At 46.4% G+C, this 18,844-nt stretch overlaps 1 protein-coding gene across 2 annotated transcripts in view; it reads left to right on the top strand.

Annotated features, from left to right (window-relative positions):
• The window catches only part of INO80 (INO80 complex ATPase subunit), a 113,372-nt gene extending 94,992 nt beyond the window's left edge, over window positions 1-18,380 (top strand). The window contains exons 29-36 of one of the 2 annotated variants that reach the window (XM_056133677.1): window positions 3,637-3,709; window positions 9,502-9,660; window positions 10,828-10,930; window positions 12,217-12,305; window positions 13,412-13,564; window positions 13,794-13,953; window positions 15,335-15,550; window positions 17,067-18,380. In XM_056133677.1, coding sequence (XP_055989652.1) covers window positions 3,637-3,709; window positions 9,502-9,660; window positions 10,828-10,930; window positions 12,217-12,305; window positions 13,412-13,564; window positions 13,794-13,953; window positions 15,335-15,550; window positions 17,067-17,284 — 1,171 coding nt within the window. In that variant the 3' untranslated portion in view covers window positions 17,285-18,380. Of the gene's footprint in view, window positions 1-3,636; window positions 3,710-9,501; window positions 9,661-10,827; window positions 10,931-12,216; window positions 12,306-13,408; window positions 13,565-13,793; window positions 13,954-15,334; window positions 15,551-17,066 lie in introns of both variants that reach the window. The other variant, XM_056133675.1, reaches the window with a different exon arrangement.
• Window positions 18,381-18,844: the final 464 nt, after the last annotated feature.

The following is an 18,844-nucleotide window of genomic DNA, read 5'->3' as shown; positions in this document are numbered from 1 at the left end:
ATGGTCTCTCTCACAAGTCTCAGAAAGAAACCTCTGGACCAAGCCTGAGTGAGCTGTCTCTCAGGGGGAAGCTGTCTTCTTAGTTTTCCATTTATATCATCAAATCCAATTAACTTTCGTTTTCCCAGTAACATTAAGAATACAGAACCTTTGGGATTGTGCCCTATAGAAGGCTACAGGTGTGCTCTCTTACCTTCAGAAAAGTTGTGTTTAATGCAGTGCAAATAATAGATTTGTGATTAACCAGGTTAGTGACTAACCAGGATGCTTATTTCAAAATAGCTCCTTCACTGATAATCATGTTTGCTGTTCATATGTCATCAGTTAGTCACTTCAGTTATATTCAGAGCATGCTTATTGTATAGTACAGGAAACAGAATATTTAGCAGTCACGTGGGTTCCCCCCCGCTTACCAAGGAAAAACAGCATCATGGGTGAGAACATCGTCGTACCAATCTTTTTCCATTTATTTTTCCTGGAACTCACAGAATAATGTTCATTTTATGTTGGGAATTAGTGCCACATCTGAATTTCAGTAAATAGTCACATGACCTGTGATACATCATATATTCTAGTTTTGTTTTATTTTATTTATTTCTTCAATATCCAGACCCAAAAATTTATTTCCATTATCAATAAGAATGACTGGCAATTTAACACTTATCTAAGTAAATTTCCAATAGGATTTAGCACTGTAGTCTTATATAGAGAGGCCCTCCCGTTGATCATCGATTTGCTCGAGTGAGCCCAGTAACGTCTCCATTGGAGACTTTGTTGTTACTGTGTCTGGCATATCGAATACTCTCGGTAGCTTGCTGGGCTCTCCGAGAGGGGCGGAGGAATCGAACTCGGGTCGGCCATGTTGGCTGCGTGAGGAAATTAGCTTGATTCAGAGGACTTTAAAGTTTAGCTCATGAATATTTGTGCTTGTTGGGGAATCACTCCTGGTGGTGCTATGGGGACTACTCAGTGGCAGGGATTAAACCAAGTCCCTGTATATGCAAGCCTGTATTCAGCTCTTTAAGCTATCTCTGCAGCCCATGTAATTCCTTTTTCTTAGAAATGTTTTTGAAAAATAAGTGTGGGTGACAAGACTAAGAAAATGCAAGATAATCTTAAAATACATTTATGTTACCTGTAAGAACTGGGTTCAAACTCCTTGTTTTGTGACTGTACATAGATAAGTCTTAAATCAAAACCTGCTTTTTTGTCATCTAGCATGGGCTTTACTTCAAGAAGATATTTAATAAATATTGCCTGCATGAATAACAATAGCACTTTCTGGTTTAGGATGTAGGGGCTGGGGAGAGAGTCAGATAGATGGAATGCATGCTTTGCATTCTTGAGACACTGGATTCAATGCCTGAAGCACCATATTTGCTGCCCCTGCTCTTGAGCACTACTGTTTTGACCCTAGTTCCCTCTCCCCTATATCAGCAACACCATAGCTCTGGGCCCAAGCATCAGACTGTCTGACTCACATCAAAGGGTCTGATCTTCTGTGCACTCCTAGAGATGAAAAAATAATAATAATAGCACTGTATAGCACTGTCCTCCCATTGTTCATCTATTTGCTCGAGCAGGCCCAGTAACCTCTCCGTTGTGAGTCTTGTTACTGTTTTTGGCATATCGAATATGTCACAGGTAGCTTGCCAGGCTCTCCGAGAGGGGCAAAGGAATCAAACCGGCGTCGGCCCGGCTCAGGTCAGCTGCGTGCAAGGCAAGCGCCCTACCCACTGTGCTATTGCTCCAGCCCAATAATAATAATAATAAATTAAAATAGTAGAATTGTGCCGGATGATAGTATAGTGGTTGTGGCCCTTGCTTTGCACGCAGCCAATCTGGGTTTAGTAGCTGACACCCCATATGATTCCCAACTTGTGTGATCAGTGAGCACCTCCAGGTGTGACACAAAAATAAAAAGTAAAATAGAAGAATTGGACTAGAAATAGCTTACTGGGCTAAACATTTTGCATTCAGGATCCCCAGGTTCAATCTCCAGAACCATATGGGCTCCCAAGCACTTCTGGAAGTGACCCCAAGCACCACCAACTGTAACCCCCAGGCCCCCTCCCCCCAAGAAAATATAAAGTAAATAAAAGGGACTGGGGTGATAATACAGCAGACAGGACACTTGTCTTCCATGCAACCAATCATGTTCGATCCCCAACACCATTATGGTCCCCCAAGCTCTGTCAAGACTGACCCCTGATTCTTGCCGTTCTGGGTTCCTGGCTGTCAAACCCACGAACTGTGTCCAGCTGCTGTTTAAGCACATGAACAGCCATGATCCAGAGACTCACACACAAATCTCAGAACCAAGCAGTTTGAGTCAGGGATGGCTCTGGGCCCCAATTATTTAAATTTTTATGATCCCAAGGAGCACAGAGCTGCTTTCACAGCCACGCAATATACCATACTCTTGTTGTTGTTGTTGTTGTTGAATCACTGTGAGATTGACCCTTATAGACATCTTATACTATTCATAACTAGCAATTCAGAATAAATCATCTAGCATCTGCCTAGGGTAGACTTGAGTGCTGGTGGGAAACTTAGAAATACTAATGGTGGGAAGGTATAAAGGTGATGAGATTGGTGTTGAAAGATTGAATGTGATCAATTATTGTCAACAACTTTATGATAATAAAATTTGGGGGGGGTGTCTGATCCCTGAACCCAGCTCCAGGAATAAGCCCTAAACACTGCCCATTGTATCCCAATATATCTGATCATTTCTATGTATGGATTGTTGGCATTCATCAAAAAAATTCTTTATGTATAGACTGTCTTCATGGATTCATCCCAAGTTTAGTACATAGAAATCATGATGTAGATCTTAGTCCTGACATTGTCATTTTTGGGGTCTATCTTCAACTCCTATTAAAGTGAATGCTTCAGAATTACAATTATTAGTTTCCAGTTATTGTAAGTCATGGTTTGGGACTCGAGGGAAAACCCCAGCAAATTATGATTTATTCCCTTTACATAAACTAAGATTGGTTTGGCGTACTAAAAATATGACTCTTAAAGTCTGATAACAGACTTCTTTGAGTGCCTGCCTTAAATATAAGTCTGAATCCTGGGTACCTTTGTAATACCTCATATACCTCAAGTGTAAACCCTGGACAGCACAAGTTCAATAAAGGGGGATGTTGGAGAAAATGTAACTGTTGCATAGTCTCTATTTCCATAACATTTCTGTTGCATTTCATATGTTTGGGGCAGGGGTGGTTTTTGTTTCTGTTTGGCTTTTTGGGAAATACCCGGCCGATGCTCAGGGGTTACTCCTGGCATTGCTCAGGGAACCATATGGGATGCCAGAATCGAACCAGGGTCGGCTGTGTGCAAGGCAAACGTCCAACCCACTGTACGATCACTCCAGCCCCTGCATTTCATACATTTTTGTAAAACACATTCCCTGTCAGTATCAGTGAGCAGCAGAAATGTATTTGCAAATCGGAGGATGGCTGCAGTGGTTTGATTTCAGCAACCACGCACTTGCACAAAATATTGCCAAACATCTAGCAGGACTGGTAAACCCGCAGACTCTACCAGCCCTAGACATTGTCTCTTTCTACAATGCCGTAGTTCCTTTTTCATTTTTTTCTTTTAACATTATTCCTTCCTCTTTTCCAGGAATGACATCTTTGTGTTCCTGCTAAGCACACGAGCTGGAGGATTGGGTATCAACCTCACCGCTGCAGATACGGTAAGTAGTGAGCACAGCTGGATACCAGTTATGCATATTTTCTATTTATAAATACATTGTTTGGTTGATACTATTTTTTGCTTACACCCTAAACTTCTTTGCCTCCTAATATGTTAAAATACAATAGATGCACTTTAACTAGAACTGCAACATTTTAGCTTTTTCTTTCGGATTTTTATCTCTCCTCTTGGAATACATTTTTTATACAGTCATTCAACAGATATTATTGAATGTCTATTGTATATCTGATGCTGGTCTAAAAATGGAGTGTTGGGACCAGAGACATAATAAAGGTGGTAACACATTTGGCTTGTATGTGACTTACCCCAGTTTAATTCCTAGTCCCCCTAAATACAGAGTTGGGTATAGCTCCTGCCTAGCGTTGCCAGGTTTAGACCAAAATTAAAAAATTCAATGGAGAGTATCCATGAATAAACAGTCTGAGTGAAAAAAAACTAGCTTAGAGGTCACGTATGTTCCTCAGTAAGCACTTGACTTTGGTTCTAATTCCTGCACCACAGTGGTTGGGGAGGGGTGGGGGGTCCAAACCTACAATGCTCAGGGCTTACTTCTGACTCTACACTCAGGGATCACTCCTGGCAGTGCTTAAGGGGACATATGAGGTTTCGGGGATTAAACCCGGTTTAGCCATGTGCACGGCAGGTGCCCTACTCTGCTATGCTATCACTCCAGCCCAGGTCTTTCATTTTGTAACCTTTATCTGCCTTCTCAGACTACTTGTCAAGACTACTTCCTCTTCCAAAATTTATATTTCCTGAACACACCATGGTATATTACATTGTTGCATAAATGTTCCCTCTGCATAGATCATTCTCTTAGAAACTTCTGTTTGTTCTTAAAAGCTCCACATGACCAGAAGGTGAATGTTTCATATGGGCTCAGGTTGGGGGGAAGAATTTAGGGAGAATGGTAGAAACAATTTTAGTTAAAAGGTAAATCAATGGGATTTGCTATAGCTTGAATGCCAAGCATGTTCTCAACTCAAGGCTTTGTACTTACCTCCTCTGCCTGGAATGCTTTCTTTCTGCCAGATGCATATTTGGCTGGCTTTCTTACTTTCTTCTAGTTGAGGCTCTGATGTCACCTTACCAACTGGTCTAACTGCAGTCAGCAGTAGGTGAAACAGAATGAGAGAGAGAGAGAGAGAGAGTTGTGAAAGGAGTGTTGCAGAAACATTCTTAGTGGCCCATGGACAGGACTCAGGTGGGAGCTGTTGCTTTAAATGTGTCCTCGTATAAGAGCTGCTATTCAGGCCAGGAGACAAGCTGAGGTCACCCTGGAGATCCAGTATACATTCGTTTGATTACAGTTTAGGTCCAATCTGTGGTTTCTTAGGGAATGGTTCCCCTAGTTATTCATTTAAATGGTAAAAAAAAAATAAAGAGATTTAAGGGGGGTGGGGGGTCTGCATCATACATCCAGGGTTTTATAATTTAACCTTATGTGTGCTGGATAAGGAGCACTTACCAGCCACAAACTCCAAAGTAGCCACCTAAACTTCACAGAGGGATAAAAGTAGGAATTCCATGTTTATCCTGGGAGCTAGGAAGAGGCCCTGAATATTCTGAGTTCTCAATTCCCAAAAATTATACATTTGATTTTGAGAAGGGCTTTGAGGCATCACTTGTAAGTTAGAACTTCCTGGAATACTGAGGAAAACGCAGTGGAGATGAATCCCTAAGCTATGCTTTGGATGGATTCGAATGATTCTCTGCCTGTGTCTGAGTAGAGATGCAGCGGACTTAGCTGTTGGCATTTTTCCTTTACCCTAAGACTGATTTTGCTTTGGAAGATCCCTAGAGCCATTTATGGATAATAAGTAAGAGGTTAGTCAACCCCAAATGTTAGGGAAAAACAGAATGTCTTAGGTTTGAGAATGCATCCATAAACATGTATTTGTAAATAATGGGACTCTGGCCCCTCCGGGAGCCAAGACTTGACCACATGATTGACGACAGCTGCCCTGCACTGTCTGCGTCCTCTCTGCTCTTCTTCCTGGAGTAGTGGCTCTGTGGCTGGGAAGGATCGTTAGGAATGGTACTGTTTGTTTTCCTTCTGTCAGACCTGTATCAAATGCTTGCTTGTAGAGGGAGAATGACGAGCTTTTGTCCTTTGATAGCGATATGAGAAGTTCTGTGTCCCCTGAGACAGCAAGAGACAGCTCTCAACCTCCCAAGGGACTGAACTTCCACCCATTCTTCTGGGGAAAAGAGTCCCACCCTCCAAGTGTTGGTTCAATTCTTTCCGGTTGTTCCTCTCAAAATTTTCCTGTTTTCCATTTCACTCGGCAGCCCCTGAAGCTCCCTCTCATTGACCTATATAGCCACCCGTGTCCACTCCATCTCAGCGCTCCCCTGCCCTCCCCCGTGCCTGCCCTGCATGCTGTTTACCACTTGGTGAAGGTGCTGACTATTAATATATTTCCCCTTAGTCACTGCTGGGCCACGCTTTCTGACTTTAATCTTTCCTAGTCAAGTCGGTTTTTCTAATCCTTTAATTGTTATTTGTTTTTCTCTAGATTGTCTTACTGAGCTCCATCCATAAACCTGATTACTAAGTATAAGCCGCATCACTGTCCCATTGTGGGGGAGCATTGTCTGCCCCAGTACCCCACCTGCATTCCTGTCAGTTCAGCATTCATTTGACTGTTAGGTTAGATAATAGTCCCACATCTCATTTGCCTCACATCTCACTTATAGCTCTATATTACCTTTAACTTAATTGCAATACATACTTCATACTCTTTTGCCCTGGATACTTTTCTAATGGACTCTACTCTGCTTCCCAAATCTCCTTTCTCTTCTAATCCACTTAAGTGATATGATAGTTAACCACTAAATTTGTTTTTTGGTCTTTTGTTGTTGTTGTTGTTAACCACTAGATTTGGAGAGTGGGAACAGGTAGTGAAGTTAGATTGCAAGCAGTTGTCCTCAGTCTTTAATCTTACTCTATAGGAACTCTTTCAAAAGAGTGTCAGCTGAATCAGACCTGGCTGCTGCTGAGACTTCCAGGAAAAAATGTAAATGTCAGGAAACACCTTTGAAATGATTCATTTTGTAGGATTCCCCATTGTGAGTTCCATCTGAACCACTGCCGCAGGTTCAGCTGAAGCTCCTACTTATTGGGTTTGACTTCAACTCTCATTCTCTGCATAGATTTTCATTTTGGACAAGTAACATTCCCTCAGTCCAACTGGTAGGCTCCCCTTCATGAATTCTGTCTCTTCTTTATTTTTCCTGAACCTTAAAACCATATTTTTTATAACTTTGCATATGCTATTTCAACTACTACAAAATGAGTGCATGCTTTGTGTGCAGGAGGTCTAGGTCTGTTCTCAGCATCCTTTGGTCCCCGCCCACCGCCCAGCACTCCCATGAATGGGCCCCATACTCTGAACTAGGAGTAAGCCTTGAGTATTGCAAGCTATGGCCCAAAAACAAACCCCAAAAGTCCACATGTGAAATGTAGACTGCTGGTTTCCCGTATTGTCAGCAGTGCATGGCGCTTAAGGAGAGTTAGGACTGAATTCAGGCCAGTCCCTTCCTAATTTAAAAGATGAAAAGGAACAGAATTTTATGAAAATACAGTGAAACATGCATACTAGTGCCAGACACATGATGAGTGCACAACAGAAGTTTTGCCGTTACTATTTCTAGGTTTTATTTTGTTTTTGTTTGGGTTGTGTTTTGTTTGGGGGACCGGGGTGGTTTTTTTGTTTTTTATTTGTTTTTTTGTTTTGTTTTGTTTTTGTTTTTAGTGGGGGGAGCTCTGGGGGGTTTATTTATTTTTACTTTTGAGTCACATCTAGTGGTGCTCAGGAGTTACTCCTGGCTCTGCACTCGGGAATCATTCCTGGTGATGCTCAGGGGACCATATAGGTTGCTGGGGATCAACCCAGGCATGCAAGGCAATCATTGTACCCACTATACTATTGCTCCAGCCCCTTTTTGTTATTTTTGTTTTAGTTTTATATTTGTTTGGGGGCCTTGCCCAGTGATTCTCAGAGATCATTCATGAGACTGTGTGCAGTGCTAGGGTTGAACCAGGTTCTACCACTTACCAGGCAAGCCCTCTGTACTCCCAGTCCCGCCATTACTGTTTCTCAGGGACTTATGAGGAATAGGGATAGGAAAAGGAGACTTTATTACAGAAAGAGAAGACTTGGACTGAATCTTAAACCAGTAGAGAACAGTTGAGAAATTCTTTGTTGAAGAAACAACATGACATCGACAAATGGAACAGTAGTGAGAAACATTGCAGAGAACTTCATGACAAAAGAGAAGAGCATATTGGTTAGGAGAAAGCAGAAAAGTTAATGGGCTCAGTAGAGCAAGAGCTAATCATTCTGGGTTTGAACTAGATGTGTTTTTGGGTGTTCTTGGCAGAGAAGGAGCAAGCTACCCTGGTGTCAAGGTCAGTTAGACTGAAGGAGACGAGATAACATTAGCACACCAGACCTGGGGAGTAAGAACCCGCATAGGAGAGGGCCAGTGAACTGTGAACTGGCGAGGGTTGTTTCCGAAGCAGCGTTGACTGAATCGGCATCATAGTTGAATATGGAGGTAGACATTTAAGAACCAGCATGTTCTATAATAGTAGCCTCAGAGCTGGGGTAAGCCAGGGGTAAGCCAGCTTTAGGATACTTGGGGTAGGGGAGACTTGTTGCTTGTGCATGCTGTTTAGCAAAGTAAAAGTAGCTTTCAGGGAACCCTTGAAAACATTTCTTCCTTGGAATTCAAGGGACAAGAAATAGCCCTGTTGATGGAATCCTGCCTGGCACTGTGGAGAAAGCCAGTGCTGTGTCTCACTGAGCTAAGCCTAGTGTGAAACAGCCCACCACTTACTTAGGTTGGATGATCCTGGATAAATTCTTTGATTTTTCTGCTCCTCAGTTTCCTCATTTGGGTCACACCCGGCGATGCACAGGAGTTACTCCTGGTTCTTGCACCTAGGAATTACTTCTGTTGGTGCTCGGGGGACCATATGGGATGCTGGGAATCGAACCTAGGTCGGCTGCGTGCAAGGCAAACGCCCTACCCGCTGTGCTATTGCTCCAGTCCCTGATTGTGGGGTTTTAATACACTAATAATATTTACCTCGGCAGCACCTGGCAAGCTACCCATGGCATATTCGGTATGCCAAAAACAGTAACAATAACAGGTCTTGTTCCCCTGACCCTGAAAGAGCCTCCAATACAGCAGCATTGGGAAAGATGAGTAAGGAGAAGCTGCTAAAATTTCAGGGCTGGGACAAATGGAGATGTTACTGGTGCTCGCTCAGGTAAATCGATGAACAACAGATGACAGTGATACAGTGAATAATATTTACAGAGTACCCAGAACACTGACTGACAGTTGTTAAGAACCAAGTGTTAAGTATTAATATTGCGTGTGTGTGTGTGTGTGTGTGTGTCTTTCATTTTTAGGCTGCTCCTGGCAGTGCTTAAGTGTTACTCCTGGCTCAGAGTCACTCTTGGCAGGCTCGGATCATATGGGGTGCTAGGGATCAAACCCAGGTTGACCTTGTGTGAGACAAGCACCCTGCCATTTGTAGTATCATTCTAGCCCCCGTTCACTCTGAACATCCTGGAAAAGCCCATAGCATGTCTCTTAACCCAGAGCAAATAAATAAAAGACTAGATTTTATGAGTATGCCTGTTCACTTAGTATCATAGAAGTCCAGCATCAAGCTTGCAAATAGTGGTCACACCTGACCTAGAAATTCGCACTTCAGCCTGTGCCCTCAGTCTGCTGCTGTCTCATCCTGTGCAGGTGATTTTCTATGACAGTGACTGGAACCCCACTGTGGACCAGCAAGCCATGGACAGGGCCCATCGCTTGGGGCAGACAAAACAAGTTACTGTCTACCGGCTTATCTGCAAAGGCACCATTGAAGAACGCATCCTGCAGCGGGCCAAGGAGAAAAGTGAGGTGAGCACAAGGCAGGGATTCACCATCCAGGTAGAGAAAATGAGAAGCATGGCCTGGCTAAGACGAAAGACCCTTGCTTTTCACTGGTTATAAAGGGGCAAAGTTTCTCTTAAATAGAAAATAAAGTTACTTCCTCTAGAATAGAAGTCTCCATGACCCTACCCAAACCTCGCTCCTTTTTCATTTTTCCTCTTCTGGGCCTCCCCAGTGTGTCTGGGGACTGCTCCCTCAGTGTGAGGGAGACCACCCAGTACCAGAGATCAAACCTGGGATCCTGTGCATGCCCAGCATAGATCCAATACTTGGAACTTGCTCCCCACCCTCCTCACTCCTCACTCCTTTTCTACCAGAATGGAGCCCCTAGCCTAGATTTGACTTCTGTTACAGAGACCAGTAGCAGTCATGGCCCTTCAGTTTCACTTCCTTTCCTGGTTTGGTTTCCCTTTTTTTGGTGTATGGGGAGGGTCCTCCCGTTGGTGCTGGGGACCATCAGGGCTATACCCAGTAGTCTCAGGCAGCCATGCAGTACTAGGTTTAAACCCAGAGTCTATGTCTGGCAGACATGCACTCTGGCCTTTTGAATCATCTCCCCAGCCTCTACTTTCACACCCATGATGGAAGGAATAACATTTGTGCTCACGCCTGAGTATTTTTCAGTTTGATCAGCCTGTGAGTTATATTCCAAATTTGCTAGGTTCCAAAGTAAGGTAAAGGTAAAGGTAAAGGCCCTCCCGTTGATCGTCGATTTGCTCGAGCGGGCCCAGTAACGTCTCCATTGGAGACTTTGTTGTTACTGTGTCTGGCATATCAGATACTCTCGGTAGCTTGCCGGGCTCTCCGAGAGGGGCGGAGGAATCGAACTCGGGTCGGCCATGTTGGCCGCTTGTAAGGCGAACGCCCTACCCGCTGTGCTATCGCTCCAGCCCTTAGGTTCCAAAGTAATGATTATTAAGGTTGTTTGTATTTGGAATTCTTTATGTTCTTGCTGTTCGTTAGGTCCAGGCAAAGAAGTTCTTGTTATTCATTCTGTTGGGTAAACAATCAGCATCATCCTCTCAGAGGAATCTAGGGCTGTCTTTCGAGGTGTGGGTTGAGAAGGATGTTTGGGTTTTTTTTATATCATGGCAAATGGATTTCTGATGGTGGTTTTGATCTGTTTTTGTATAGATTCAGCGAATGGTGATTTCTGGTGGGAACTTCAAACCAGATACCTTGAAACCCAAAGAAGTAGTTAGTCTTCTTCTAGACGATGAAGAGTTGGAGAAGAAACGTATGTGCCTTAAACATTTTTTCTCCTCCCTGTAGATGATTATTTTTGATCCCACACATCTGAATATAGAAGGGGCCCTTGGCTCTGTGTAAGGCTAGACAGAGCGAAAGGATGTATTTGGAGGGAAATATTCTTACAGTGAAACACATATAAAAATTATTACTGAATAGAAAGCAAATTCAAATAGAAAGGGTCATTTTAAAGTTATATGACCTCAAATAAATGTGCCCTAAATATCTGTATCTGTGGACTCCTTCATAGTAATAAGTTTACTCTGGGGGCCAGGAAAATGACTCAAAGGGCCCAAAGGTGAGTGGCCCAGGTTCAGTCCTCAGTATCATGTGGTCCCTGAGCTTAGATCCCTAAGCACCTCCAGATGTGCCCTTCACCCTCCAGAAAAAAATGTATTGGTCTGTTCAGAGAGGTGGTTTTGGTTTTGTTTTTCTTTTGATTTTGGGGGGGCCACACTTCGCAGTGATTAGGGCTTACTCAGGAAGTCAGAAACATGTACTGTTATGACATATCAGTGCCTTTTCCATCTGTTTCTGAGTTCCTGGCTTAATGTCCAAAATGTGATGAAGTGCCTTTCTTTTTGATTTTTTTTTTTTTAATTTTTTTTTTTTTGCTTTTTTTGGGTCACACCCAGCGATGCACAGGGGTTACTCCTGACTCATGCACTCAGGAATCACTCCTGGCAGTGCTCGGGGGAACATTTGGGATGCTGGGGATCGAACCCGAGTGGGCCGCCTTCAAGGCAAACACCCTACCCACTGTGCTCTCGCTCTAGCCCCAGTGCCTTTATTTCTGTACCCATTCCTAAGAGACTTGCAGTTGCCATCTCCTCAGAACCTCGTGGAATTCTCTGATCATACTTTTCTGTGTCATGCAATAACATTGAAAGGCTGGAAAGAAAAAGAATGAAGGCAAGGAAAGGCCCCTGATAACTAAATTCAGGTTTGAACCTGAATTTTTTTTTTTTCTTTTTGGGTCATGCCCGGCAATGCACAGGGGCTCTGCATTCAGGAATTACTCCTGGCAGTGCTCATGGGACCATATGGGATGCTGGGAATCGAACCCGGGTTGGCTGATTGCAAGGCAAACGCCCTGCCTGTTGTGCTATTGCTTCAGTCCCAAACCTGAAAATTTTGTGCCACCTTCAATTATAAACCCACTGTTACTGGCCTTAGCTAGCAGTCATACGGATCACGGATGCAGATATCGCAGTTTCAAAAAATGAGAATTCCAGCTGCCAATTACTTTATCACATCTTTTCATTTTCTTCACAGTAAGACTGCGGCAGGAAGAGAAACGGCAGCAGGAGGAAACCAACCGAGTCAAAGAGCGCAAGCGCAAGCGGGAGAAGTATGCAGAAAAGGTATCTTAAGCTTGGGGGGGGTGGCAGGAACTGGAGAGGGGCAGCCATAAAGCTTACAGAAAAAACATTTGGGGGCACAGCATATCCACTGGTTAGGACCCAGCTCCAGTCTGTGATTAGAGACAGTTCTGGTCTGTGCTGCTGGTCATTTGGGAGAAATGTGGCCTGGGTAGACCTCCTCTTTCGCCACACAGCTCCACCCTGTCTGTGCTCCTATATAATTATGGAAAGCACTGGTTGGGATCCTTGCAGTGTTAGAGTTCATAGTCTTAGAGATCGCCAAGAGGTGATTCGATCTACTCCAGTCATAGTTCTGCTCATTTTTCCTTTCTTTGTCATCTACTAGCAGCAGAATACCACCAACCAGTCTTTTCATCTTTTTCTCCAGTTGCTGTTAGAAAGTCAGCATTTTCTTTCCCCTTCCAACATTTCTTGCTTAAACTTACAAGGCCAGCTTTGTGAGGGTTATAACAGAGGGCTTCCCTCTGTTCCTCCATGTCATTTTTATTTTCACAAAGTATAACAGCAGTGTCCCTGATCTTCATTGGCATCCCTCTGGTGGGACTGCATTTGTTCAGCTTGGACTTGGTGACAGAGCATCAACTGCTGTCCTGAGTGACAGCCAGAATGGCCGGAAGCTATCCGTGCACCTAGCCTCCCTGAGGTTTGGTTTGGCTCAGTGTGACTGGCCTATCTTCCAGCTCCATGTTGTGGTAGAATAGCACAGAGAGCTATAAAAAAGTTCTTCCTGTTCTTCTAGTCCACGTGTTCTCTTGACCACATATCTCGCTTGTTTATCCCTCTGTCTCTTTGCTTGCTTGCTTGCTCTTTCAAGCTCATATTTTCTCTTAAACATGTATTCCTTTCCTTCTCTCCCCTTGCATCTTTCTAAGTTTCATGCAATAAAAACTGTCTTGCAGGGCCAAGGGTAATAGTACACAGGTAAGTTGCCAGATCAGGCATTTACCTTGCGCACGGCCAACCTTTACCAATCTGGGTATAGAATGAAACCCAGAAGTTTGTTTTAAAATTATTTTTTTTCCTCCGTCTCGCTTTTCTCCTGGGCCTGTCCTGATTCTTTGTCCTGGCTTGTGCCTCCCCAGAAGAAAAGGGAAGACGAATTGGATGGGAAGAGGAGAAAGGAGGGTGTGAACCTGGTGATCCCGTTTGTCCCGTCAGCTGATAACTCCAACCTCTCCGCTGACGGGGATGACTCCTTCATCAGCGTGGACTCGGCTATGCCCAGCCCGTTCAGTGAGGTGAGGCTTCTGGCAGCGCCACTGCTCCCGCTTTACTGAGGGGCAGGAAAGCCTGAGCAAGCAGCTTCCTCCCGTGGCACCTGCATAGGGCCTTGGGCCCTCAGCAACAAATGCATCAGGAGAGGAGAGCAGTGGCAGAAAAAAGGGCATATCGCAGCCTTTGGCTCACACAGCAGAGGGCCCATGGCAGGCGCCAGCAGTGGTGGTAATGGCCTCCTCCCTCCCCCAGATCTCCATCAGCAGCGAGCTGCACACGGGCTCTATCCCCCCAGACGAGAGCAGCAGTGACATGCTGGTCATCGTGGACGATCCAGCCTCCTCAGCACCTCAGTCTCGAGCCACCAACTCTCCTGCCTCAGTCACAGGGTCCGTCTCAGACACCGTGAATGGTGAGTGATCTCACACAGCACCCCACGCCCCAGGTCAAGAGAATCATTGGCTGGGTGGGAGGCAGGGGTGAGGAACCAGTGCCTTCCAGGGTCAAGGGTGGCATTTTCCTGCCTCCTCCCTTCCTTCCTGGAGGTCGAACATACACTCAGCCCATTTAGCGCTCTCTCCAGCCATGTTCTTCGGTTACAAAGCACACTGGAGAAAAGGGGGGAATACCTAGGCCCATCCTATCATTAGCCCTGTCATGGGAAAGGGAGAAAGAAAACATCTAGGGAAAGCAAGCTAGTCATTTGTTTGGGTTTTTCTGTCTTGGGTTCACGTCCAGCAGAGTTCAGGGATTATTTCCAGCTCTGCACTCAGGGATCTCTCCTGGTGTTGCTCAAGGAACGATAAACTGTATCGGAGATTCAAACCCAGGCTGGCTGCTTGCAAGGCAAGCACCCGACCCACCTACTATCTCTCTGGCCCAGGCTAGTAGTTTCATACAAACTTCTTTGTTTTCTAATTGTCCCTGTTCCATATTCCACCTTGATTTTTTTTTTTTTTTTGGATCACACCCGGCAATGATGCACAGGGGTTCCTCCTGGCTCTACACTCAGGAATTACTCCTGGCGGTGCTCGGGGGACGATATGGGATGCTGGGAATCGAACCCAGGTCAGCCGTGTGCAAAGCAAATGCCCTACCCACTGTGCTATTGCTCCAGCCCTGTTGATTTTTTTTTTTAAACTGGTTTGGAGTTAACTTTTCTGGACCTTTTCTCATTTTGTTGTGTAGGCCTTCTGTTACTGCTGTCGTGTGTGTGTGTGTGTGTGTGTGTGTGTGTGTGTGTGTGTGTTTGTATTTTGAGGGCAGTAGTTACCCAGCAGTGCTCAGGGGTTACTCCTGGTTGTGCTCTGGGGCTTGCTGGGGATTAAACCCAGGTCAGCTGCTTGTAAAACAAGCACCCTGTATGAAAGAAGAAACAGTTGACTCCAAGGCAGGAGCACAATGATGCATCCTAGGTAGCAGTTCCCTGCTGTTTCCTGAATAGATGTTATTTAAAGAAGAGGGAGATAAGTTGCTCTGAGGGTTGGAGCATGTGTGGGGGCCCCAGGTTTAATCCTCAGCAATACATGGTCCCCTGAGCATCAGTGGGTGTACTCCAAACAACAAAAGAAAAGGGAATCTAACAAAAGAAATCCAGAGGTAAGAATCACCTTGCAGAATGCACAGAAGCTAGGGCTGTGGCTGATTGAGCTGTTGAGAATAGCACACTCAATAACCATGGGATTTGGTGGCTCGGCCCGGAGCCCCTGAGAAGCAGCCTGCCCTTTTGGGTGACTCTGATTATGCATGAAGATTGACAGTTTTTTTCCCACTTGACCCATTTGTTCCCACAGGAATTTCCATTCAGGAAATGCCAGCTGCAGGACGTGGCCACTCAGCTCGAAGCCGGGGCCGCCCCAAAGGTTCTGGAAGCACAGCCAAAGGAGCCGGCAAAGGCCGAAGCCGAAAGTCCACTGCGGGCAGTGCTGCTGCCATGGCAGGAGCCAAAGCAGGGGCTGCGGCCGCCTCTGCAGCCGCCTATGCTGCATACGGGTATAACGTGTCTAAAGGTACAAAGGCCCCAGATATGTCCCCCTCTGGTCAGAGGTCCCCGGGGGTACCATGGAGGGTTCTGTGGGTAGAGCACGTATAGGCTCCCCTTGGCCGGGCATCTTCTACCCAGAACCTGTGTCAGGTTCTGCCTGATACTTGCACCTTGACTCTTCCCGTAGCCGGGTGACACAGTCTGGTGCCTCTTTTGAAGTGGAGGGGCCAGTAGAAAGAGCTGAATATCCAGACTGCAACTTTAAATGGTTCAAGTTTGTCCTGCTTTTAAAAGTGGGTGTGCTTTACCCCCCCTTTAGGAGTCCACTTTTTCATAATGCAGGCTGGCATCATTAGCATTTATCTAGGTCCGCAACCCACCACTCATTTAATACATCGTCTAAGCACCTGCTATGTGCCTACTAACATGGACACTGGTGCATGTACACTATTGAGGGAACAGAGTCTGTCTTGCCTCCTGAAGTCCATTAGCAGTGAGTGGCGCCCACCAGACTGTATTAGGGAGAAGAAAGAGGGTTTCATTGTAACTGTCTACGAAGGGGAACCACAGGGAAGAGGGATGCAACAAGGGGGAGAATGTCACAAGAAAAGCCAGTAAATGGGGATTGAAAATGGGAAGCAAGGGCAGGTCTGGTTCAGAGATGATGTGCAGTTCCTCTGGATGAGAAGCGAGACACGTGTCCACCCACCAAGTACCCAGAATTCTTCGGCTTGGGGACTGTGCCTGGCAGCACTCAGGGCTACTGCCAACTCTGGACCATGCGTGCTGGGTGCGTGCAAGGCAGGCGCCCTGATTCCCATACTCGCCCTCCAACACTACCTAGACAATTCTTTGTCTAGGAAAGTAGGAGCAGTGTACAGGAAACCACCAACTTGTCACAGCACAAGGCATGTTACCCTTCATGGCTTAGTTACTGGCTAAGTCAGTAGCTAGCTGGAGGAAAGAGCTGGCAGAGGTGGGGGTTCAGGGTCCGGGCCTTGACCCAGGGAACGGATGGTCACATCAAATACGTGGCCTTTGTGCGTGTAGACAAGGTAGTAAGAAGCCTTTCCTCTGGCTAGACTGGGGAGTGGCAGTGGGCCCCTGAAAACAAGGAGGCAGCTCATCACAGGTGGGGGGCCGGGAACGAAGGAAGAACGTTCGAGGGCCCCGTAGTGCTTGCTGAGTTGCAGCCTTACCTCTGTATGTGGCTTGTGCTGTGCTCTGTCCTGATGCATGGGTAAGGGCACAGGAAGAGAGTGGGGTGGTAGCATTTTCCTCTTAAGAATGCATCTGTCTTACCAGGGATACAGCTTGGAAGTGGAGTGCTTGCCTTGCTTTCGTGCAGGCTGGGCTGGATTCCTGCCCCCAGAATTCGTGCAGGCTGGGCTGGATTCCTGCCCCCACATACTAAGGCTCGTTTTCCTGTAGACAGTTGACAGGCGAGCAAGCAGTGCTCAGAGGATGCTGTCTGGGAGGGGCTCCCCGCACATCCCCTCGGGGGCAGGCTGCTCACCTGCTCTGTCTCTGCATCCCCACAGGCATCTCCGCCAGCAGTCCTCTGCAGACATCCATTGTTCGGCCCGCTGGCCTTGCTGACTTTGGACCGTCAAGCGCCTCTTCCCCCTTGAGTTCCCCCTTGAGCAAAGGAAATAATGTTCCTGGGACTCCCAAGACCCTCCTCTTGACCAGCAGCCTCGCCCCGGACTCCCTAGCCCGGAAGCAGGGCAAAGGCACCCACCCCTCTGGAGGGCGGTAACCCCTGGGCCCTCCGGTTTCCTTCAACCAAACCAGAGCTAGAGGCGTGGCCTGCAGATTTTCTCCGGCTGGCGTGACCGCTGCAGCACTACGAGGACAGGCACCACCAGGCTCTCAAGAAGTGTGTAATGGGGTTGCATGGAGAGCAGCCCCTGCCTGTCACACGACGTTATAGCCAAGTCTTAACACCTCATCCTGGGAGGAGCTGCTGGGGCACAGGGCTCTCTCTCTGGTCCAGGCCCAGAAATGCAGTGAAGATCCTGCTGCCGGGGATGGAGATGGACGTTTCCAGGGCTGGGCGCCCCTCCCCTGGACAGGGCAGGCGGGCCCTAGGGAGCTGGCATCCTGGGGTCTGCAGTGTCGGGGTGGAGGAGACTGAGGGTGACAGGTCAGGCGCCGCCACCCCGGGACCCTGGTGTCTTCCCAGCGTTTCCTCCCTTCAGCTCCCACCAGCAGCAGTAGCAGCAGTGCCCCTTCTGCCCCAGGAGTCTCCTCGGTCAACTGGGAGTGCCCTTGCCCTTCCTGATCCTGAATGCACAGCCCCACCCCCGCCCCACCCAGCTGCCCCTGCTTGGCTGTATGCACTGTCTGTATTGCACTGAGAACAGAAGGGACCGCAGGAGTGAGAAGACAGAGAAGAGGACAAGCTCAGCGCCCCTCCCCACTCCCCTGCACCACCAGCCTGAGCTTGCTCCCCCAGAGGCAGGGGGCAGTCTGCATGGGAGGGTCAGCCTACCCCAGCCAGACGCCCCATAGGGCAGGTGCTTTGGGGTGGGCCAGCCTCTAATTTGCACACCTGAAAATCGCGGAATTGAATTTAGATAGATTGATTTTTTTAAACCCTTTTTTTTTTTTTTGAGTATGGGTCATCAGGGGAATCATTTAATTTAAATCATTTAAGATTTCCCTGCCCAAACCCAGACTCCTGTGTACAGATACTATTTAGAGGGAATCAGAAAAATGCCAAGCCTTTTTTCTCTTTGAATGTGCTGTCTATTTTTATAACTGAACTTGTACATATGTATAAAGAGAGACACATCTTTCTTTTACTAACTGGAGAAAAAAAATCTTAAATAAAATGGAGTGAGATAATTTTATGTAAATTCAGACTGTCTGTAATCTTTGTCATTGCCTGGAGGGTGGTAATTAGAACTCTTGGAATGGGCAGGATCAAGTTAGGACAGTCCAAGCTCAATCCCTGAGATCAGAGGAGACGACGCATCATAGGTTGGGTGTGCGCTGCGTATTTCCTCAGAGGTGTCTTCAGGGACTTAGGACTGTGCCCCCAGTCACAAGGAGGTTATTCTAAGCGCCTGGAGTGCCATCTGGATTCTAGTGCTTAGGTGCGTACTTGGCACAACCCTGATTCTGTAATGGTATGTTCATACGACACTCTCCAAAATCCACAACTGAGAGATCACCTTCAGGCAGTTGCAGTAGAGAAACTATCTTCACTAATGGGAACTTTATGGTCCCCAATTCTGAAGCTGAGTGCATCAACTCCAGAAACCTGCAGGCACAGTTCCAGTGCACAGCCTGGCACACGGGAGCTGTGAAAGTG

Source organism: Sorex fumeus, unplaced genomic scaffold, assembly GCF_029834395.1.
Source record: "Sorex fumeus unplaced genomic scaffold, SorFum_2.1 ptg000098l, whole genome shotgun sequence".
Lineage (NCBI taxonomy): Eukaryota > Metazoa > Chordata > Mammalia > Eulipotyphla > Soricidae > Sorex > Sorex fumeus.
Note: the sequence above shows the minus strand (reverse complement) of the source record. Positions and strands in the feature narration are given on the sequence as shown.